This window comes from Panthera leo, chromosome A1, assembly GCF_018350215.1.
Source record: "Panthera leo isolate Ple1 chromosome A1, P.leo_Ple1_pat1.1, whole genome shotgun sequence".
NCBI lineage: Eukaryota > Metazoa > Chordata > Mammalia > Carnivora > Felidae > Panthera > Panthera leo.
Genome location: NC_056679.1, coordinates 115,896,443 through 115,916,945, shown reverse-complemented (window position 1 = coordinate 115,916,945; position 20,503 = coordinate 115,896,443). Strand labels below are relative to the sequence as shown.

Sequence of the window (20,503 nt, the reverse complement as noted above, 5' to 3'; positions counted from 1 at the left end):
GGGGCAAGACTAGGGTGAGAGACACTGGGGCAGAAGTGGAGGGCTCTAGGAAAAGTGGGCTTCAGGCCACTGACAGGGGGTCCCCAAGGGGTGTAGACAGGGAGGTTTGCCCCACTTCCCAGGCCTTTCCTAGAATATAGGGAGATGTAAACTCTGAAGGGCTCAGGGCTTCTGCAGTGCCCCTACCCACCCCCTCTCCCAGTGTCCACCCTTTCACCACCACCTTTTAGGGAGATGGGGATGCCAGTCTATGCCCTAGGCACTGGGTTCTCTCTCCCCCTCCCTTTCTCTCTCCCCCTTCTCTCTGTACCACTCACCCCCCCCCCCCGCCCCATTTCTCAGCAACTCTCCAAACTGTGTTCTGATGAACATTTCCCATGGTGTGTCTTCCCCAGCAGTGAAGAGCCTGGCAGGGTCAGGCAAAGCACAATTCCCAGTGCCCTTGGTAGTGGAGGGTCTGCTCTCAGAGCCTTGAGGGGAGACGAGGACTCTGCATCCGGTGCTCACCTCAAGACCTGGCTACTCTCCCTGCCTGGTGTTCAGATACACCCTGGGTGCTGCTTCTGCCACTTGAGACCTTAGCCCCTCTCTATGGGGTGAGGGGACACCAGCAAAGACACCACTCTGGCTGTGGCCCAGACACAACCTGGGGAAGGTCAAGGTTAAGAAGAAGCTCAAGTTGGGGCTTCTCTACCCAGCAGGATTTTCATCCTGCTCCCCTTAGCAAACAGGGCAGATGGGAGCACAGTAACCCAGGAGGGCTTGTTCAGGTCCAGCTGGGTCCCATTCAAGCAGTTGAGCCCACGGGACCCCCTGACAGGTTCTCTGGTGGGTGTATGAGGAGCCGGAGGAAGAGCTTGGTGAGGGCAGTACAGGTTCTGGCCAGATCCTGAGGAGGGGTAGGGGGCACTAGTTAACAATTTTGGGTTTTCAAAGCACCCCGAGCCTAGGACCCTGGCAAGGTGCCACAGTTGCCCCATTCCCATGGCATCTGGGCAAAAGCCACTAGAGTATTAGTAGGAATTCAGAGAGAGGCATTTGCCCTCCTCACAGACAAGGTCAGATTCAGCACCTCTCAGCTCTCCTGCCTCTGGGCTCCAGCTCCAGAGCTGCATCCCCCCACTGACTACAGCCTTAGCCAAAGACCCCTCCACCTCACACGGGGATAATGAGGGGCCGTGCCTCCTTGACACTCTCCCCTCTGTGCCGGGCTAGCTGAGCTAGACCCGGACTGCCAGGCAGATCTGTGCCTCTTTCCCCAGCCGGCCTCCTTTGCTGGCTTCCCCCCCAATCCCACCCTGCACCTGCTGCCATCCCCTTACTGTCCTCCCCCATCCTGAATTTGCAGCCACAGCAGGTCTCCCAGGGAAACTCTCAGCCTGGACTCAGCCCCTCATCTTTCCCTCCTTCTGCCCCTAGGAGGCTGCCACATTAGTGCTAGAGACCGTGTGGAACATTCTAGACTTGAAAATGGTCTGAGCTCTCTGCAATAAATCTACAGAAACTCATAAGCGTTCTGGAGTATCTCACAGACATGGCCCGGCCCTGCAGGCCCCTCTTTTTTTAATCCCCAAACACACACACACACATGCACACACACACACAAACACGTACACACCACACCTCCCTAGCCCCTTGGACCCTGGAACCTTGAAGGAATCCAGCAGCATTAAGGAGATCAGCCCTGGCTCCAGGCAGGGAAGTTTTCAGCCACCCAGGACAGGTGCCAGGGCCACAGAGGGCCATGGGATTGCAGGGTTCCAGTGCTAGCATTTAGCGTGGAAAGTGGTGTGATGAGCTTGTGAGATTCCAAAGGGTCCTGCCAGCAAGGCTGTAGCCCTAGGACCTTCTGAGTCACCCCCAGCTAAATCTGAGAGTAGCAGAGGGCAGGAGCCTAAATCATTATGAAGATGGTGTCCTGTGCCCCTCCTCACCAGGGCAACTGGGATTCCCTGCTTAGAACTTGACCTTGGTACCCAGAAGCACCACCTCCCCATTTCAACCTGCCCTAGGTCAGCCCTAGCCAGGGCTCCTGGAACCAACTTCCCTGACTCCCTGAGCCCTCAGGGGAGATCACTTTCAGGAGGGCAAGTCCTCAGAGCTGTGCTGGAGAAGGACAGGGGGGTGGGGGGCAGGGCAGAACCCAGAGGCCATTCTGGGGGTGGGTGAGCCGGGAGGGAAGTGGGGGGCAGGCCTCTTGGGATTCCTGATGACACCTGAATGGAATAAAAAGGAAAGAATATAGGAAACAGAACTCACGTCTTACCATTTGTGCTGTTTGTTTACTTTTTATTTTGATTTTTTTGCATTTCCGCTTAGCTTGGATAATGAAACTAGACTGGTCAGTTTCATTCCAGTTTCTATAAAACTCAGTTTTCCTTCCTGGTTTTCTGACACTTGTTGTTGTGTATTGGTTCAGAGCCCTGCAGGGAGTGTTGGAAAGCAGGCACACTCCGTCCCTGTTTTTCTGGAATTCAGAGCCAAAAGAAACAGTGTCACTGATACTGAATTTTGTTTTAAAGAAAGAAAACTTAGGGGGATTTGAAAATGGGGGTCCAAATCAAGGTGACTGTCTCCTGTCTGGGCCAGACAGGGACCTCTGCACTTCTTCTCGCTGCTTTCTCCTCTTCTCTCCGTGTTTTTGTAGAGCACGGTTGGTGCGTGACTCTTGGGGACTGGTTCAGGGGATGATGACAGAACAAGACTCTCTTTCCAGCCCTGTGCACATACCAGCGGCATGCCTCCCTTTCCCATCAAGCTCATCCCTCCCCTCTTCTGCTCCCCCTGTCCCACCCCATGTTCAGGTGGTTCCCCCATCCCATACCCATCTGCCTGCTCATCCTCTCCACATCTCCACCCCACCCCTCATGAGGCCAGAGACCCTTCACCCCCTCCAGTGCCCTGGGGCACACCCTCATCCTTCATCCTCCCCCTCCCTCGGGTGAGGGCAGCACACATGGCATTATCCCCAGGCTACCAAAAGGAGAAACTGAGGCCCGGGAGGTGGGTGGGAAAACGGGGAGGCAGAGTTCCAACCTCTGTCACCCCAGACACAGCCCATGGGCTCTCCTCTCTGCCCCTGTCTCACCCTGCTCTTCTCCAGCCCTGGGCACAGATCTTCCCATAGTCATAGCTCATGATGTGGGGGAGGGCTGAGAAAGCTATGACCTGCCACTCCTTTTAATCTGTCCCCTGTGCTGCTGAAACTCAGAGCGCCAATCCCTCTTTCAGTGGGAGCCCACTACCGGCCAGCCATCCACACTGAGTCAGACCCCACTCGTGGTGGACGGGTTTGTGTAGCCCGTACCCTGTTACATGGTCCTGAGTGCAGGGTAGCAAGGCTGTAGGTCCACTCCCAGAATCTTCTCTAGGGAAGCCTCAGGCTCCTGGATGTGGCTCATTTTCAACAAGCAGGGATAAGGAGAGCCCAGGAGCCTCCTGGAAGGATCTAATGCCCAGAGAACAGTATGGGGAGCCAGTCCCCAACCCCTGTGCTATGCCCATCCCCCATTGCCTTTTCTTTTATTCAGCCAGTGGGGAACACATGTCCCAGGGCAGAAAGATTAGGACCGTATTACATAACTCCAGGGGGGCACATTCATGTTATAGACCGTGTCCGTGGTGCCACCTGGGGTTGTACAACTCAGTGGTCATGAAAGATCTGAGGAGGCAGTTGGGGCAGTCCAGGCTGGGTGTGGGATCAGGGACTCAGGGATGTGCTTAGTTATCATCAGTCTCCCAAGAGCCGTGGGACAGCATCCCTTGACTATCAGCAAAGAAATTTTCCCTTTGCCCCTCCTGCCCCTGCACTACCCCATTCTCTCTCTTAAACACAAATACACACACACATACACACACACACACACACAAAGAGCTGGGCTAATCTTAGACATTGGACACTGTCAAATGTATCTCTTTCTTATTCCTTTGAGGGTTCCAAGAATCATTTTGGCAATTTCCTGGGTCTTTATCCTCCACCCCCAAAGGTGCTGCTGCTTTCTTCTCCCCTCTAGTCCCCACCCGAAGTGGATAGCAGTCTCTGAGAGCTGAGAAAGGAGAGCTGAGCCTGACTGGAGCTGGTTGGAAAGCCTTAGGCACTACTTCCATTTTCCTGGGACGGGATGCTTAGGTCAGAGAAGGATATATTAAGGTGTTAGCCGCCGCTGCCTCCTCCTCCTCCTCCTCCTCTCCCTCCTCCCAGGAGCCACCCTGTTCAACAGGATGAACGTGCATCAGTTTCCCTTGTAACCACTCCCCCTCCACTTTCTTCAGACACGCTTCCCAGTCCTCCACCCCTACTCACTGGCTAGGCATACCTCCGCACACTGCCACCACTGCAGGGACCAGCCTCCTGCCTCCCCTAAGGGAGATGCCATCAAGGCCCAGAGAAACTCCAGCTGTCTGGCTCACCAGCCACTCCCCACCCCCCAGCTAGATTGGAGTCAACAGGGTTTCCCCAAGGGTCTATCACAGCCAATGGGAGCCACCCCCTATAAGCTCAAGAGGTCGCTGATGGTTGGTTTACACGAGAATGCTAAGAGGTAGAGTACTCTCTCCTCTTGAGAAGGTTTACTGATTAATGTTGCACAGTGATCTATTATTGAGGAAACATCCGTGATGGGGTTACCTAACTTCCCCAAGAAAAAGAGGCAGAGGCAGCCAAAACCCATCTTCGAGGGGGGGAATGTGGGGGGGGGGGTGGTCAGTCTGGCCCTGTCTTTAAGCTTCCCTTAGGTATCTGGCGTTGCTGGGGTTCAGAGGAGAGTACAGGGCAGGGCATGTCTCCCAGAAGTCTGCAAGACAGGGACTCACTTGAGAGGAGAGGGGCAGCCAGAGAGCAGAAGAAAGTGTACCTGGGGGTAAGGACAAGGTCAGGGAGAGTGGGTGGTGCTCTGTAGCTACAGAGGAGACAACATGGGAGAATGCAGTCCCACCAGAGCCAGGCAGTGACGGAGGAGCAGGTCATGGGGAAAAGACAGGCGTCCAGGCAGCCAGTAGACCCCTAACTGGAAGAAGCTTCAGGGTTCTCAGGGAGCCTGCTTTAGCCCTCCCCACCCCCGATTGTGGTTCTTGCCACCTGAGGGTAGATAGCCTGCACCTGGCCTTGGCAGGCCAGCTGTGAGACGTTGGTAATTCCGGCTCCTCCCCAGCCTCACCTTGTTCCCCACTAAGCCTTTTCCCCCCCTGTGTATTGCTCTAGGGCAGCCTTCCCCAAACCATGTTAACAAGGGTTCCTCAAAAAACGTCTTCCTTGGTCAAATAAATTGGGAACATACTGGAATATTCAAGCTCTTTCCTCCTACAAAACGTTTCCTAGCCTTTCATATGGCAGCGTGCACTGCAACTCTATAAGGAAGTCTGGGAACGGATTTCCTAAATTTATTTGGCCACAGAACCCTCTTTGAGAGAACAGATGAAACACCTCCAAGGTCACCTTTGTCATGGGCACACAGTCTGGGAACAGCATTCCGGAGTTCTCCTTTGAGCTTTCTGGGGGCTGTTTCATGGATGAGAAAACCTGCCCAGGGCCCTGGAGAGAACCCTTTGGTAGGGCCTGGAAGGAATGGCTTCCCAGAACTTGGTATTCTGGAAGGCTCCCGGCATCCTACCTGACTGCCTGGCACCAGGGGCTACCTTTCTGGCTTCATGGGACCCCAGGCAGGTCAGAAGGGAAATCTCCACACCCACAGGACAATTGGGCATTAGGTTCCCAATTTCCCCACCCGCTTCCCTCAATCATCCTCCTCTCCGCCCCACCCCTGCCCCCCACCACCCACGGAGCAACACCGGGTAGAGAGATTTTGAAGATTTCTGAGCCCTCCCCCCAGCCCTGACTCCAGCCCCTGCAGCTACGAGTGTGCCCCAGCGCCCGACTTGGTTTTCTCATTCATCACTGTGCACTTTGATTTCTAACCTGAGCCTCGCGGATGATGCCAGTTTGTTCTGTGATTTTTCCCCTTTTCCTTCTCCAGATGTCCAAACGGATTCTTCGGACAGAGATGTTTGGAGAAACTGCCTTTGCGATTGTACATGCCAGATCCTAAGCAAAGTATGTTTGAAGATACAAACACAAGTCCCTGCTCCTTAGAAAGCTTCCGGGTGCAGTCCCCCCAATGTAGGGCATAGGGCCAGGGGTGTTGGTTGTTTTGATCTTTGGCTGTTTTGTTTTGTTTCTCTTTTCTTTTTTTGTATTTTGGTTTGTTCTTTTGTTTTGCTTTGTTTTTCATTTTTTGGCCTAATCCTTGGGTTTAAAGTTCAGGGCTGCAGGTAAGGGGCAGAGTGGCAAGGCCAGTACAAGCGGTAACGGTGGCAAAGAACCCAGCTGGCATCGGCAGGAGCCCGTGCCGGGGTGTTGCAATGCCTGTGTCTTGCTATCCTGGCTCTCTCTTTCTGGTTTTCTTTCTTTTGGTAGGTGCCCTGTGGGATACACCGGGGACAGGTGTCAGCAGTTCGCAATGGTCAACTTCTCCAGTATGTCTCTTTCTTCTATTTCTTTTCCTCCCTGGTGACTGACAATCTCCCCACGCGAGAGGGACAGGGCCTTGCCTAGAGAGACTAGAGGGAGTCGCGGGGGAAGGGAGGGGGGTAGGGAGTGGTAGTGTCCTGGGCTCCTCTCAGTCGTCAGTGCTAACTAGAAGCCTGTTCGGAGGAGACGGATTTGCCCTCCTGCCACCCCCTACCCCGCCCCAACTCTTGGCTGGGCACAGTTACAGCCCCGGATTCTCTCTGCAAGCGTCGGGGGCTGCGCTCAGGCCTCCGCACCACTTCCGAGAGCAGACAGCCTGGCCAGCAATGGGAGAAGCACGAGCAGGGCCCTCGCCTGCCTTTTAAAGCCTGTTGAGGATGTCAGGTGCTGATGGGGCCAGGCAATGAGTGTATGCACGTGTGTGCTGGTGTGTTTGCGAAAGACAAGTTCTCAGCCTGTCTTTGGGTCTGGCCAGAGTTTGTTTTATTTGACTTGGGGCGATGGGGGAGAGTGGGGAAGGGGATGCTGAGGGAGAACAAGCCCCAGGGCACTGGTTTCCACAGAGGCCAGAGACCAGAGACTTTTATGCGGCTCAAGGATGGGGTGGGATGGGGGTTTGCTGCCTACTAAAAGAGGAAATGAGGATTCAAGGGATGATTGGTGATTCTCTCCAGGCCCTCTCTGGTCTGAGTCCCCATCCAGGACTCCATTCCCTTCCTTTCTTCCACTTGTGAGGCTGGAGCTTTCTGGTTTGCCTAGTTAGCTGGGAAAAAAAAAAAAAAAAAAAAAAAAAAAAATGTGAGCCCTGCAGCAGAAAGATGAGACCCTAATTGTAGAGTGTTTTATTTGAGGCTGGGAACAATTTCTTCAAGCATCACCAGGTGGAGGCATAGCAGAGCAAAAAGCCCCCGGCCAGCTATGGACTCCATCTGGGGCCCACCAGTCTCTTGGCCTGCAAGGCAGGACACTGTCACCCATCCTTCAGAACATACTAGGCCCTTGCTCAGCCCACCCCACCGCCTCCTCTCTTAGGACAGCTGTATCCCGTGAAGAATTAGGAACCAAAGTGATGGTGCCTGGGTCAGAGGCAGAGCTCCAGGAGAGGCCTAGAGCAGGACCCAGAGGGTCATTTAGGTAGCCCTTTGGAGAAAAGTGGTTTTTGAGTTTGGGTCTCAGGGTAGAGAAACAAGTCTACCCAGTCCTCCTTAGGCCACAGCACAAAAGCCTAGAAATCATCACCTCCTTCTCCCTGCTAGAGCCTGGAAGCCATGACTTAAAGAGGAAAGTAGAGGCCGCAGGGAGGTGGGGGCTGGTCGGCCCAGATGGTCAACTGTCTTCACAGTGTGTGGGAGGCAGCACTCCCCCCAGGCCCCTCCGTCTGGAGGCCAGGGAGGAAGGCTATGGGGATAAGAGGAGAGCTGTGGGCAGGGCATGTGGTCCAGAATTCTCCAGAGCCCAGGCTCCAGGAAGAATTGCAGAGTCAGATCCAGCCCCACCTATGGAAGACCATAGGTCAGGAGGGGCCTCAGGAAGGAACAAAGCAGCCAGGCCAAGGCTAAGGACCAGGGGAAAGAGGCAATGGAGGACCTATTCCTGTTCACCCTTAGGTCCAGAGCCTCCCTGGCTTACGGGACTGTTCTGGACAGGGAGCCCCAGCCCGTCCCAAATCAGAGGAGCAGAGCCTCCAGAACTTGGCCATTGGCCAAGCTTCTCTGCCAGCTGGGCCGCTTCAGCTTTCAGCTCAGAGCTGCTTGAAGGGTCAGCAGGGCCTCAGGAGCCCAGAAAAAGTCTAGAAATGCTGCCACAGGCCTTTCTGCCTAGTGTCATCAGGATCATTGCTGTTACCTTTGCATGAAGGATTTCTAGTCTTCAAGCACTTTGCCCAGAGCACTTACGGCATCAGATAATTATTGAAAAGGTAGCAGAAAATGCTACCTTTAAGTGTTCAGGCTTTGGATTCAGATAGATCTGAATAAAAATGCCAGCTGCTGAGCTCACTAGTTCTGGGGCCTCATTTAACCTCTCCGAGTTTGTTTTCTCATCTCTAAAATGGGGGTAGTAACATTTACACCTCGAGGGTTGCCGTTGAGGATGGGAGTGCAGTGCTCCCTACGAAGGCTTAGCAGAGAGCCGGCCGCTGTTGATGGAGAGCAGCTGAGTACCTCTTGCGGCTACAGCTGGTATGGGGTAGGAGGCAGGAGGACCCCCACCAGTACCCTGGTGGCTGACTCCCAGCAAGCCCTGAGCAAGGGGTCTGACTTTCTCCCTCTGCCCAGACAGCCTCTAGACCAGATTACCTTTTGCAGAGTCCATGGAAACAGAGCCTATGGCCACAGTTGCATTCCTTCTTCCCCTGACAGCCACTCCATTTCCTGAGAGTCAAAACCTGCACATCGGTGTACCCCCCAAGTGAAAGAACACACACATGTACCTACACACACACACACACGTAAGCACCTACTGACACGTGCTCAAACACACAAGCACACGCCTGCACTCACATGCACAAACACATGAGCACGTGCTCTCATCAGGGGCCCGCGTCCTGGCCTCCCCGGCCAGGCCCCTGTAACTGTGTGTCATAAGATGTGTCCAGGATGAAGACTTTGTGTATCATCTGGTAAACCTGGCCCTGCTGGGAGTCCAGCATCGGGTTGCCATGGTTACCAGTCAATATGCAAATGTCTGCCCAATAGGACCTGTCTGTGACTCAATGGTGCCACTCTGTCCTGGCTGAGTGGCAGCCTATGAACATGATGAGTGGGGGGCATCTTTGACAGGAGCAGACATAGCCACCGTCCCTTCAGAATCCATCCCCTGTGAGAGGAAAGCAGGGCTGCCTTCCTGGCAGTGACATCACCAGTCCTGTCAGCCACCGCTGACCCACCCAAAACCGTACTGGCCTTCAACTGAAAGGGGAGGTCAGTTAGGAGGCCCAGAAGCTGCTGCTGCCGCTGTGACTTGGTTCCCAGAGCAGGGAAGCAGAAGAAAACTCGTCAAAGGCTTTGGGACCCAGCTCGCTACTCCAGGTGGTCAGTTCTCATGACTAAACCAGTCAGGCCCAGAGACTCAATCAGCAGGAACAGAAAAGGACTTCCAGCTGATGGCCCCCATGCTCTCCTTCCCCTACAGGAGACGAGATCATCAGAACACAAGTTCACCTCCACCCTGGATGTCATGGCGCTGACTGTGCATGTGGGGAGGCCACAGACTGGGCCCCTTCATACACACTGAGCCTCCCACTGTCCAGGCCTCTCATGTCTTCCTCTCACTGCATATAGACACTTTTGACAGATGAGGAAACAGAGACTAGACTTGCCCACGTGCACACAGCAAATTAGGGACAAAACTGAAACTCAGAGCCTGCAGACAGGCGCTGGCTACAGTAGAATGGTAGGTGAGCTTTTCAGAAACACTCTTGAGATTTCTGGGCTGCCACCCCAGAGCCTGATCCCATCGGTCTGGATGATTCTGAGGTACGGCCGGGTAGCAGAGTTCCCAGAGCTCCAATGTGAACAGAGAAGACTCTAAGAGGTGGACAGGCCTGGTACACTTGGAGACACAGTGGGTCTGGGGCAGGGCTGACCCTTGGGCCCTTTGATCTCGATGGCGTGGGCACCCACCTCACAGGGCTCTGAAAGCGCACCTGTACAACACGATCGACTTCAGAGTGCGACTGGCTCACCGTCTGACACACGTGTTCCACAGGTGAACCCACCTGTCTCTTCCTAGAAGTTGCAGTTTGCTTTTCTAAGTGGTGAAATCAGGACCCGACCCCAAGGCCTAGGCCCTGTAGGCATCTAAGGTGTTGGAAGTGTCAAGAAGTGACCTGCTGGCTGGAGCCTCCTCCTGTCCCCACAAACTCAGGACTCTTCAAGCCCAGGCTCCCAGGAGAGGGGCCTTTGGAGGCAGGACAGGGACAAGGACCAGTCTGGGCACCCCATGCCCTCGTTCTGAACAGAAAAAAGGGCCCGGTGAACGAGCTCAGGGCTGAGCAGGCGGTCTCCGGGGGGGGCGTGGGAGTGTGGAAGGCCTGGCCCTGGAGCTGGGGGCAGGGGGAAACAGGACTCCTCAGACCCCCACCCCCACTCACCTTTCCTCCCTGGGGACATCTGCCGACTGACTCTTGCGCCTCCGCCTCCCCATCAGGTACTAACCCCACAGCTCATCTCTAAAGAACCTGCCCTGCCTGCTGATCCTAACATTTCCTCTTTCTACCCCCCTCAGGGCTCTTGGGGACTGGGTGCCAGGGCAGGGGTTCAGGAGGCCGGGAGGGAACACCACTAACCTGCTTTCACCTCACAGGCTGGCTGCTGGTGTCTGAAGAATCCTGACCAACGTTTCTCTCTCTCTCTCTCTCTCTCTCTCTCCTGCCCTCCCCGCTCCCCCGAACTCTCTCTGTATCTCTCCCTCCATCCCCTCCCCTCTCTGACCCTGCTCTCTTCTGCACTGCCAGAGCATCTTGGATTTGAACTAAAGGGTACGAAGCTCTATGTGTCAGTCAGTGCCATCCACCCCAGCCCTCTCCACAGCCTCTGACACCATGTGTGCTGGTTTCCTTTCCAAAAAATGGAAAAGGGATGATTCCAAAAATCTCCCCTGGCCCTCCCAAGATGTCCCATCATAAACTATGTTGATTTGGGGGAGACAAGAGAAGGGCAGAATAGGTGCCCCCAGTGTACAGCGGGGCCCCCTCACCTGAGGCCTCACTGGGGGAGGAGCTTCCCGAGCTGATGCCCAAAGGGTTGGCCAGACAAGAGACAGGCCCCTGGAGAGCTGGTGTCCGGAAGCCATGAAATCCTGGCTTGGAGAGTTGTGCAGAGAGGCACCCGCTTTAATTTGACTTTAATTCTCCTTCCTTTTCCCACTTCCATCTCCACTGCTTTTCATTCTGCACCATGCTGGCAGTAATAATGCCCATTTGTCTCTGCCCCCTGCCCCATGTCTGTCTGCCAGGCTTTGCCATCTGCTTGAGGCTGTCACTCCCTCCATGATCTGTCTCCACAATGGCATGCGTGTTCGCCTGTGGGCCAGACGAGCAAGGGTCAAGGGTGAGCTGGCCTCCGGTGCTCACCCTCCTGCCCCCCCCCCCCCCAGCTCAGAACCTTACCTCCCTCCCACTTCTTCCCTCTGGCCCCTGGGAGACACATTGAATGCAAAGGGACTTGGAGGCAGCGTTCTGTCCTCTCTCTGAGCTGGGAGGCTCCACCCAGGCTTAAATGGAGAGATGCAGGGACTCGGACAGTCAAGGCTTCGGTGGGGTCAGACCTCAGAGGCGGTGCAGAGCCTGCAGTTCTGAAAAGGCTGTTCTTGAGGCAGGTCTGGAGAGGCCCCGCTTCCCTCACCACCCAGCCCCTATCAGCTCTCCTCAGAAGATAGAGCTAAAAGCCTGTGGAAGCGTGTGTGTCTATGGCTGCTGGTGATGGGACGGGAGGAGAGGGGTGAGTCTGCGTGGTCTGCATGTGACGGTGCACGACACGAACCTGCAGGGGTGTGTGTGTTGTGGGGGAGGGGGGGGGCGTCACACGCCTTGTTAGGTCTCTCTGTGCAGGATGTGAGTGCACAGAGGCACACAGCAGGGCATCTTTGTGTTAAGGGCTGAGTGCTGTGCAGGTGGAACTGGGAGGGTGCAGAGGTGAGTGCGCACGTGTGCGAATAAATGCCTGTGTCTGTAATGGCGGTCTGTATGTCCATTCGTGCACCAACTCGACAGACATCTACTGAACCCCAGAATTTGCCAACTCTGGCGATCTGGCATACAGAGTCCCTGCCTTCCTGGCACTCAAATTCACAGTATGAGACATGCAACAAACAGGAAAGATAGCAGGTGGTGGTAAGTGCCCTACTGAAAATAAAAGAAGGTGATGGGAGGGTGCCAAGCTGGAGACGGAGTTACTTTAGCTAAGTGGCCAGGAAAGGCTGATGCGATGAGGTAGCATCTGCGCTAAACCCTGATAAAAAGTAGCCAGCCCTGCAAACAACTGGAGGAGGGTGTTTGAGGCAAGTTAGGGAGGGTGTGGTTGGAGTGGGCTTGCCTTGCTCAGTGGACAGAAGGAATGCCAGCGACTTTGGTCACAGAAGACATGGGGACTGAACCAATGACGAGATGTAAAAGGAGGGCTGAGATGGTAACCCAGGCCTCCTAGGCCATGGTAGGTCTTTGGGTTGTATTCGAATCGCAGGGGGCGGCCATTGTGAGTTTGAAGCCAAGGAGTAAATGATCTGCAGGCTTGGGGGCAGAGAATAGACTGGGTTGGGAGACAGGCTGGGGAGCAGTGGCAGCAAGGAAGCCTGTCAGAAGGTGACCTGCTATCCAGGTGAGAGATGACACCATCCTGGACTGAGCTAGAAGCAGTGGAAGTGGTCAAACCCAGAATCTACTTGGGAGGCAGAGCTGAGAAGACTTGCTGAAGGACTAGGTATCAGAGCAGGCGGGGAGAAAGGAGTCATCAGCAGTGATGCCAAGTTCAGGGCCTGAGCAATAGGGGAGGTGGTGCGACCACTGACGACATGGGAAGGGCCAGGAGCAGGTATGGAAAGAGGCTGGGGAATCAGCACTTCTGTTTGGCCATGGCCCTTGGGTAGAGCGGTCCAGAGCTCAGGCAGAAGTCAGAGCAGGAGATGCAAATTTGAGAGTCCCCTGCATACAGATGGTATTTAAAGTCTGAGCTGGGTGAGATCATGAGGGGAAAGAGGGCACGTGGAGGAAGGAAAGAAGCCTGAGAGCTCTGGGCCCTTCTACCTTGCAGGCCACATAGAAGAGTAGGAACAGCAACTGAACAGGTCAGCCGGTGAAAGAGGGGGACACCCAGGAAAGAAGAGCCATCCAGGGGGAGTGGGCGCAACAGGGGGAGTGAGCCGAGAGGGAAGCAAATGACCACAGGACTTGGAAGTGGGTAGTTGTTGGTGACCATGACCAGAGTGGTCTCCGAGGAATGACAGAGACAGATGCCCCACTGGAGAGGACTGGGAGTGGGCAGGGATGAGAACCAGAAGCAGGATATGGACCACAGAGCCCAGAGATGGGGGGCCAGGGTGGAGGGTTAAGACTGCATGAGTGTGTGTGTGTGTGTGTGTGCGCGCGCACACGCTTCCCTAGACATGTATGAGTGTATCTTTGTGAAGGGGTCTGTGTGCAGATAGCCAGAGCTGTAAAGGTATGTGTGTCTAGAGGGTTTGTACTCGCAGTTTTTGCTGGTTGGTGTACACAGGAGGGGCTGCAAGTCCAAGGACTTTAGGACATTTCCCAGGGCTCTACCATGGTGCTGGGGTCTATCCTCCACCTATCCCTGTGCTGGGGGGAGGGGGCCATGTGGAGGGGCCAGCTGGCAGGTACAGGTGGGGGCAGGGGATGCCTAGGCTGCTGCTGTCACCTTTTTCCTTTTCTTCCTCCTGGTTTTCTCTGCTCTAGACGGGCAAGAGTTGCCCCACCAAGAAGTAGGAGGTGGAAGGGATGGCCGGTTCTTTTTGAGACCCAGCCTAGCTCAACCCCTCAGAAAGGGTGGCGGCTGCTCCTTGAGCACAAGAACTTTCCTAGGCACCAAGGGCTATGCTGCCATTCGTGGGTTTCTCGAAAGCAAAGGGAAGGGCTGGAATGGGCCAGGGCCACATGCTATCCAGGGTGCAGGAACAAATCAAGGCCTTTCTCTCTATGCCCTCCTCCATGGGCCTGGTCTGCTCTGTCCCTGCTCCTGGCGTCCCTCCTAAGTCCAGCCTCTGGGTCTGATGTCCTGTCTGACGTCCTTGCCTTTCTTAGCAAAGCAGAAATGGCAAGCCAGCTCTGCCGAGTGTCTACATGTTCACTGCCATGAAGAACAGCTCTCCCCAACCCATCCAGGCTCTTTGAAGCCATCAGGCCATAGTGGAGCAGGGCAAGGTTGCTGGCCAAGCCGGGTTGCCCTCGCCTGTGGCCTTTGGAATTTCACCTCCATCCCACCCACCCCCACCCCCTGCATTTTCCATTCATGTGCTTTGGGCAGGGTGTAGGGTTTGGGAAGGTGAATTCAGTCACTTGTGAACAGATCACGTGTGGGAGGATTTGGGGGCAACAGAAAGCAATCCAGTAGGAAGGGACTAGCTGGGGAAGGAGGAGATGCAAAGGAGCTGGGAGGCCCTGAGCTGGAAGGAGCCCAAAGCTTTGGGGGCAGGTGGGGGTGGGTTCTTTGCACCACTTTCCCCTTGGATCTGCCTCCTGCCCTGCCCCCTCACATCCTCTTCTTCTGCCTCTGCAGAAGCCGAGGAGCTGTACCAGAAGAGGGTCCTGACTATCACCGGTATCTGCGTGGCTCTGCTGGTCGTGGGCATTGTCTGCGTGGTCGCCTACTGCAAGACTAAGTGAGTGTCAGACACTCAGGCCTGCAGTAGGCCAACTAGGGATGGGCCTCCAGGACTGTTTTTGTGAAAACGGTCTCTCTCCACCCCCGCACCCCCACACACACCCTCCCCATGTCTGGCCTGGCCACTTCCTTATGCCCCAACAGCCCCTTCAGGGGCCTCTGCAGCTGGTGTGGAGAGGAAGGGCTGGGCCAAGAAGCAGGAGCAGAGGGTAGGAGGGACAGGCCCCAGAGGAATGAACAAGAATTGTTGTGAGCCCGAGTGTTGGAAGAAGACAGATCTGGGTTTGAATTCAGCTCTCCCATTTACCATGACCCTGGGTAAATTGACGGATCTCTCGGAGTCCTCATCTGTAAAGCGGGAGTGATCCTAGTATGTACCTCAGATGACACTGTGAAGGGGCATCTGCCCTATCAAGTAGGCTGGTGCTGGAGCAGTGTTGGGAGTGAGGAAGCACAGAAAAGAAGGCTGCATTCCCAGTGGAAAAAGAGACCTTGGGATGTACTGCCTCATCTCACTTGAGAGCGGGCCAGGCCAGAGCCCGGAGAAGATGAGGCCAGGTCACTTCTGGGCAGAGGAAAGATGGGGCAGAACTTTAGAGCAAGGGGAAGAAAGGTGCAGAAAGGGTGCTCCCAGTTCCTGTAGAAGAGTGCAGGCTGACAGACAAATGTGGGAAAGGGTCAGCTGTGTTCCTAGAGCACGAGCAGCCCAGACTAGTTGGAGTAATTCTGGGGTCAAGGAAAAGGCATGAGTCTAAAAAGACAGCTGGAACCTAGATAGTACCATAGGGCATTGAATCCCAAGCTAGGAAGCCTGGGTTTATTCTGTAAATGGTAGGGAGCCGATGAAGGTTGTAGAGTGATGTAGTGCAGAGAAAATGATAGGTTTGTCCCATCCATTCTTATCCAGAAAGCAAGGTCTAGGCATAGCCACCATTTAGTGTACTGAGTCCCGTGGTCTTGACTCTTGCTACGCCTATCTATGGGATCTAAGGCCCTGCCGGCCTTGGGATTTGGGGCTCAAGGATCCCAGAGGAGACTGGGCCCAGGTAGGAAAAATGAGGTCAAGAACTAGTGGAAAAGCAAGCCCCTATTCTAACCTCATTCATTTCTTCAACAAACTTTCATTCACTGCCTGCTAGATACCAGGCCCTGCACCAGGCCCATGGCCAGTGCTCTAAGCAAGATGTCCAGTGTGATAAGATACATTGCAGGGGTGCCTAACTTTGGCTGGAAGGCAAGAAGGGTTTCTCTGAGGAAGTAGCATTTAGGCTGAGCCTAAGAGAAGAGCAGGAGTTAGCAGGTGAAGAAGAGGCAGAGAGTGTGCTCCATTGGGATGTAACAGTATGTGCAGAGGTCCAAAGGGTAGAGAGGGCAGCATGGTGGGGGATCAGAAATAAGCCTCCCAAGGATACAGCAAGCTAGGGCAGTGAGAGGGCACTGAGAGAGGGCCAGCGATGGGTTTTGTTGTTTTTGGTTTTTAATGTTTATTTTTGAGAGAGAGCATGAGCATGAGCAGGGGAGCACAGAGGATCTGAAGCAGGCTTTGTGCTGACAGCAGAGAGCCCAATGCAGGATCTGAACTCACAAACCATGAGATCATGACTTGAGCCCAAGTCGGACGCTTAACGGACTGAGCCGCCCAGGCACCCCCAATGAAGGGTTTTAAATGGGAGTGACATGATTAGACTTGTTGATTACAGAACAAATGTGTTGGGAACTTAATATGGCCAATGTAAAGTAGTCCCACAGGCCCCTGACCGTAGCACCATGTTTTATTTTTCTCATTGCACTTTACTGAAAGTATCTTGTTTATTAATTTGTTTATGTGTTTATTATCTGCCTCCCCTACTGGCCTGCCAGCCCCACGAGGGTAGGGATTGTGTCTGTCTTCTTCACTGTTCCAAAACAGCATCTGGCACATAGCAAAAACCCAAGAAAGAGCAAATGAATGAATGAATGGGTGGGTGGGCCAGTGCCTGAATATTTTATCTGCTCTTACTTCTCAGGGGACTTTGGGATGGGTAAATGGTCACCCCACTTTAAGATGAGGAAAGTGAACCATGGAGAGTTTAAGTAACTGGCCCAGGATTACATAGCTAGGATGTAGTAGAGCCAAAGCTCTCTCAGCAGAGCCAAAGCTCAGAACCACTATGCTCAGGTCCTGCTGAATTCAAGCTCGTGGTGATAGTGGAGGAGGCAGACCAGCGGGGGGGTCCTGGCTGAGAGCACGCTGAGCACAGGGAACAGCAGTAGCAGGAGACTGCCCCGGCATCCAGGGCAGAGGTAGAAGAGTTCTCCTGGAGGGACAGCTAGGGAATTTCATACATTGTATGGGGCGGGGGGGTGGCTAACACACCCTTCTCCTATACAGAAAACAGCGGAAGCAGATGCACAATCACCTCCGGCAGAACATGTGCCCAGCCCACCAGAATCGGAGCTTGGCCAACGGGCCCAGCCACCCCCGGCTGGACCCTGAGGAGATCCAGATGGCAGATGTGAGTGGTGTTACCAGAACCCCTTCACTGTACCGCCAGCCTTTGTCATGTGCCCTGCAAGGATGGGCCGGGGCAGCAGCCAGCCCATCCCATGCTCAGCCTTGCCCACTAGCCTCGCCTAGCCTCACCAGAATGACTGGCCTCGCTTTGCCCACTTCCTTAAGGGGTTGATTCGCTGGGGCCACCACTGCCCTAACATCAAGTCACTTATCCAGTGGACCACTCCCCAACCTGAAGCTTAGTGCTTCACTTCCCCATCCTCACCCGGAAGGAGGGCTGACCCACTCACTCGTCACTAACTCTGTGTCTGTTGCAGTATATCTCCAAGAATGTGCCAGCCACAGACCATGTCATCCGGAGGGAAACGGAGACCACCTTCTCTGGGAGCCACTCCTGTTCTCCTTCTCACCACTGTTCCACAGCCACACCCACCTCCAGCCACAGGTGGGCACCACCCAGGCCCACAGAGATTTGCAGACTCCTGTATGCACACCCACAGAAAGCACTAACACATGCCCGGAGACACACAAAGAAACCTCCCAGCCAGGCTATGCCCTGTACTGAGGGTCCCTCTGAGTCAAGGGATATAGGTAGAGGACTTCAGACCGGAACCCACCACCAAACATTCATCCATCCTCAGGGGACCAGATTCCCTTTTCCAGTCTAAACCAGCCCCAGAAGAACAACAGCATCACTGGGCTCCCACCTAACATGTAGTTTTGGTTGGACCTCATTAGCACCACATTATCTGGCATAAAATGCCTCCTCGCCCAAACACCCAGACCTATTAGATGCTCTCTCCTGAGTTTGCTTTTACGAACCTAGTCCACCTTAGCCTCCTTTTCTTTGTTCACCCAAGCACAAAGATTCATACAGCTCAATAACATGGTTGGCCTCCTTCTTCCCTGGGGAACAGCATGGAACAGCATGTATTGGCCACTAGGGCTGCGCTCCTGACATAAAAGACTAAGGATCATGGGAGTGGACCCGGGGCCCCAGGCTGAGGCTAGGGTGAGGTTGGTTGTACGAAGGAAAAGAAAAGGCTTACACCTGTTGGGACTCACCCATCCACAGGACCCTAGCCCTCCTTTTCCCTCCATGATACTACACGTCAGCTCAGAGTGGAGAAGGGCATTGAGCTGAGGGTGCCTGAAATGAAATGAAGAACCAGGGGGGGGCGGGGGGACCTGGGACCACACCTGTTAGGCTGTCCTGCCCCTTCCTGATCCCCCACCTCACCTCCACCTGGCTTCTCTAGGCATGAGAGCCACACGTGGAGCCTGGAACGTTCTGAAAGCCTGACCTCTGACTCCCAGTCGGGCATCATGCTGTCATCGGTGGGCACCAGCAAGTGCAACAGCCCAGCGTGTGTGGAGGCCCGGGCACGGCGGGCAGCGGCCTACAGCCTGGAGGAGCGGCGCAGGGCTGCCGTGCCACCTTACCACGACTCCGTAGACTCTCTGCGTGACTCCCCACATAGCGAGAGGTCAGTTCCTATCTTGTGTCCTGTGCCCCACCTTGGCCAGAGGACTGGCACCGATGACCCAGGGCTGACCCATAAGGCACCTCAGAGACACTCCAAAAATTCCCATGTCCATTTTTCAGACGGGCAAGCAAGGTCCCTGAAAGGTGGAATGATCTGCTCAGGATGCATGTTAATGATAGACTGGGACTGAGTTTGAGCCAGTGGACCCTGGTGTGGAGTGACCATCTAATTTAATTGTCCTACTGGGACACTTTTCAAAGTTGAAGAGGATGCTATAATTGCACTAGAACATCAGGAACAAACAGTGGCTGTTCTGGACAAGCCAGAACATATGGTAGCCCTACCCTGGTGTCACCTAGAGGCCCCATGTCCCAGTGGGAACAGAAAGACACCAAGATCGAGCAGACTGAAGGGTGGGAGGGGAGGCTGTCTGCAAAGAGAATGACCAGGGCAGGCTGGGCATGAGCCAAGAAGGACTGCAGGCCCTGGCAGTATCAGCAACAAGACCCAGGGATCAAGACACCATTGGGTTTCCGAGCAGTGGCTGCACTGAGAACCAGGAAACTCCCCTTCTTCCCTGACTCCAAGCCAGGAGTCATAGGAGGCCAGCCCTCTACGTTGCTCAGTCCTCCAGTGGCCCTTAGCAAGTGGGGTCTGTGGGAGGAGAGTAGAGGAAGGTGCATAGTACTGGGAACTCCAGGCTGGAGTGGAGGGAGAGGAAATGTTCTCTGGCTCTAACTTCACCTACTCCATGCCAGCCCTCACTGAGCAGGCCTGCCTGGGGGTCCAGAGATGGTCCATCTTGTTTTTGCTACTGAGAAGCACCCAGCCATAGACACAAACCACTGAAGCTCACAGCCTCCTATGGAACGTGCTAAGCACAGGACATCCCAGCAGGACAGACAGACCCAGCTTAACTGCAGGCTCTAGGAAGCAGCCAGGTTTTCCATACCCAACCTTTTAAAGCCCAGCTCCACCACCTATGTGATTTGGAGCAGGTTGATCACCTGTACCTTGTTTCCTCAGCTGTGGAACATGAAAAACAATACCTATCATGCATGGTTCTTGTGAAGGTCATCAGAGATCATGTGCACAAAGCTCTCTGACTCCTACTTGGCTACACTAGGTTGTTATCAATCATTATCAATAGCAATAGAACTTCTTACTGGTTGGGAGGCAGAGAGACAGGGAGAGCTTTCCAGGCAAGGGAGTACCTTGAGCTGTACTAGCAGAGGCACTTAAGAACATTGCTAGTGAGTGAGATGCCCAGAGCAGGGTGAGATGTAGGGAGAATGGAGCTGGGCCTGAACAGATAGGCTGGGGCCAGGTAGATGGCTGATGGCCCTGGGGCAGGAAGGGCCTCCTTAAGCAAAACTGACTTTAAAAGATTGCTTTGGAAACTGCATACAGTGGAGGAGAGACCCTGGAGTGGGGGAATAACCAGAGTGAACAATTAGGCCCAGGTCGAGGTAGAGCAGGGCAAAGGGTGTGTTCCAGGAGGTGGGGCATGGTGGTTAACTGGATGTCCATGTGGAAGAGGGAAGTCAGACGATCCAGAAAGAGAGTAATAAGGGCTCTGGAGAGCAGGGAAGCATAAGTCCTGGTTCTGCCTGGCATCGGTTCAAATCCCAGCCCTACTACTTCCCGGTTGTGTGAACCTTGAGCAAGTCACTTAAATGTCCTGAGTCTCAGTTTTCTCATGTGTGGTATGGGACTGACG

At 54.4% G+C, this 20,503-nt stretch overlaps 1 protein-coding gene and 1 long non-coding RNA gene across 6 annotated transcripts in view; one reads left to right on the top strand and one right to left on the bottom strand.

The window, feature by feature from the left end:
• The window catches only part of NRG2 (neuregulin 2), a 184,866-nt gene that overhangs the window by 163,204 nt on the left and 1,159 nt on the right, over positions 1-20,503 (top strand). The window contains exons 5-10 of one of the 5 annotated variants that reach the window (XM_042936849.1): positions 6,413-6,471; positions 10,923-10,946; positions 14,698-14,800; positions 17,174-17,297; positions 17,614-17,741; positions 18,556-18,783. In XM_042936849.1, coding sequence (XP_042792783.1) covers positions 6,413-6,471; positions 10,923-10,946; positions 14,698-14,800; positions 17,174-17,297; positions 17,614-17,741; positions 18,556-18,783 — 666 coding nt within the window. Of the gene's footprint in view, positions 1-5,972; positions 6,050-6,412; positions 6,472-10,922; positions 10,947-14,697; positions 14,801-17,173; positions 17,298-17,613; positions 17,742-18,555; positions 18,784-20,503 lie in introns of all 5 variants that reach the window. The other 4 variants (XM_042936839.1, XM_042936857.1, XM_042936828.1 and 1 more) reach the window with 4 other exon arrangements.
• Positions 6,940-9,057, bottom strand: LOC122218608. The gene is made up of 3 exons (XR_006202026.1): positions 8,968-9,057; positions 8,764-8,852; positions 6,940-7,229 (listed from the first exon to the last, which is right to left on the bottom strand). It is a non-coding gene; the product is annotated as an uncharacterized LOC122218608 (long non-coding RNA).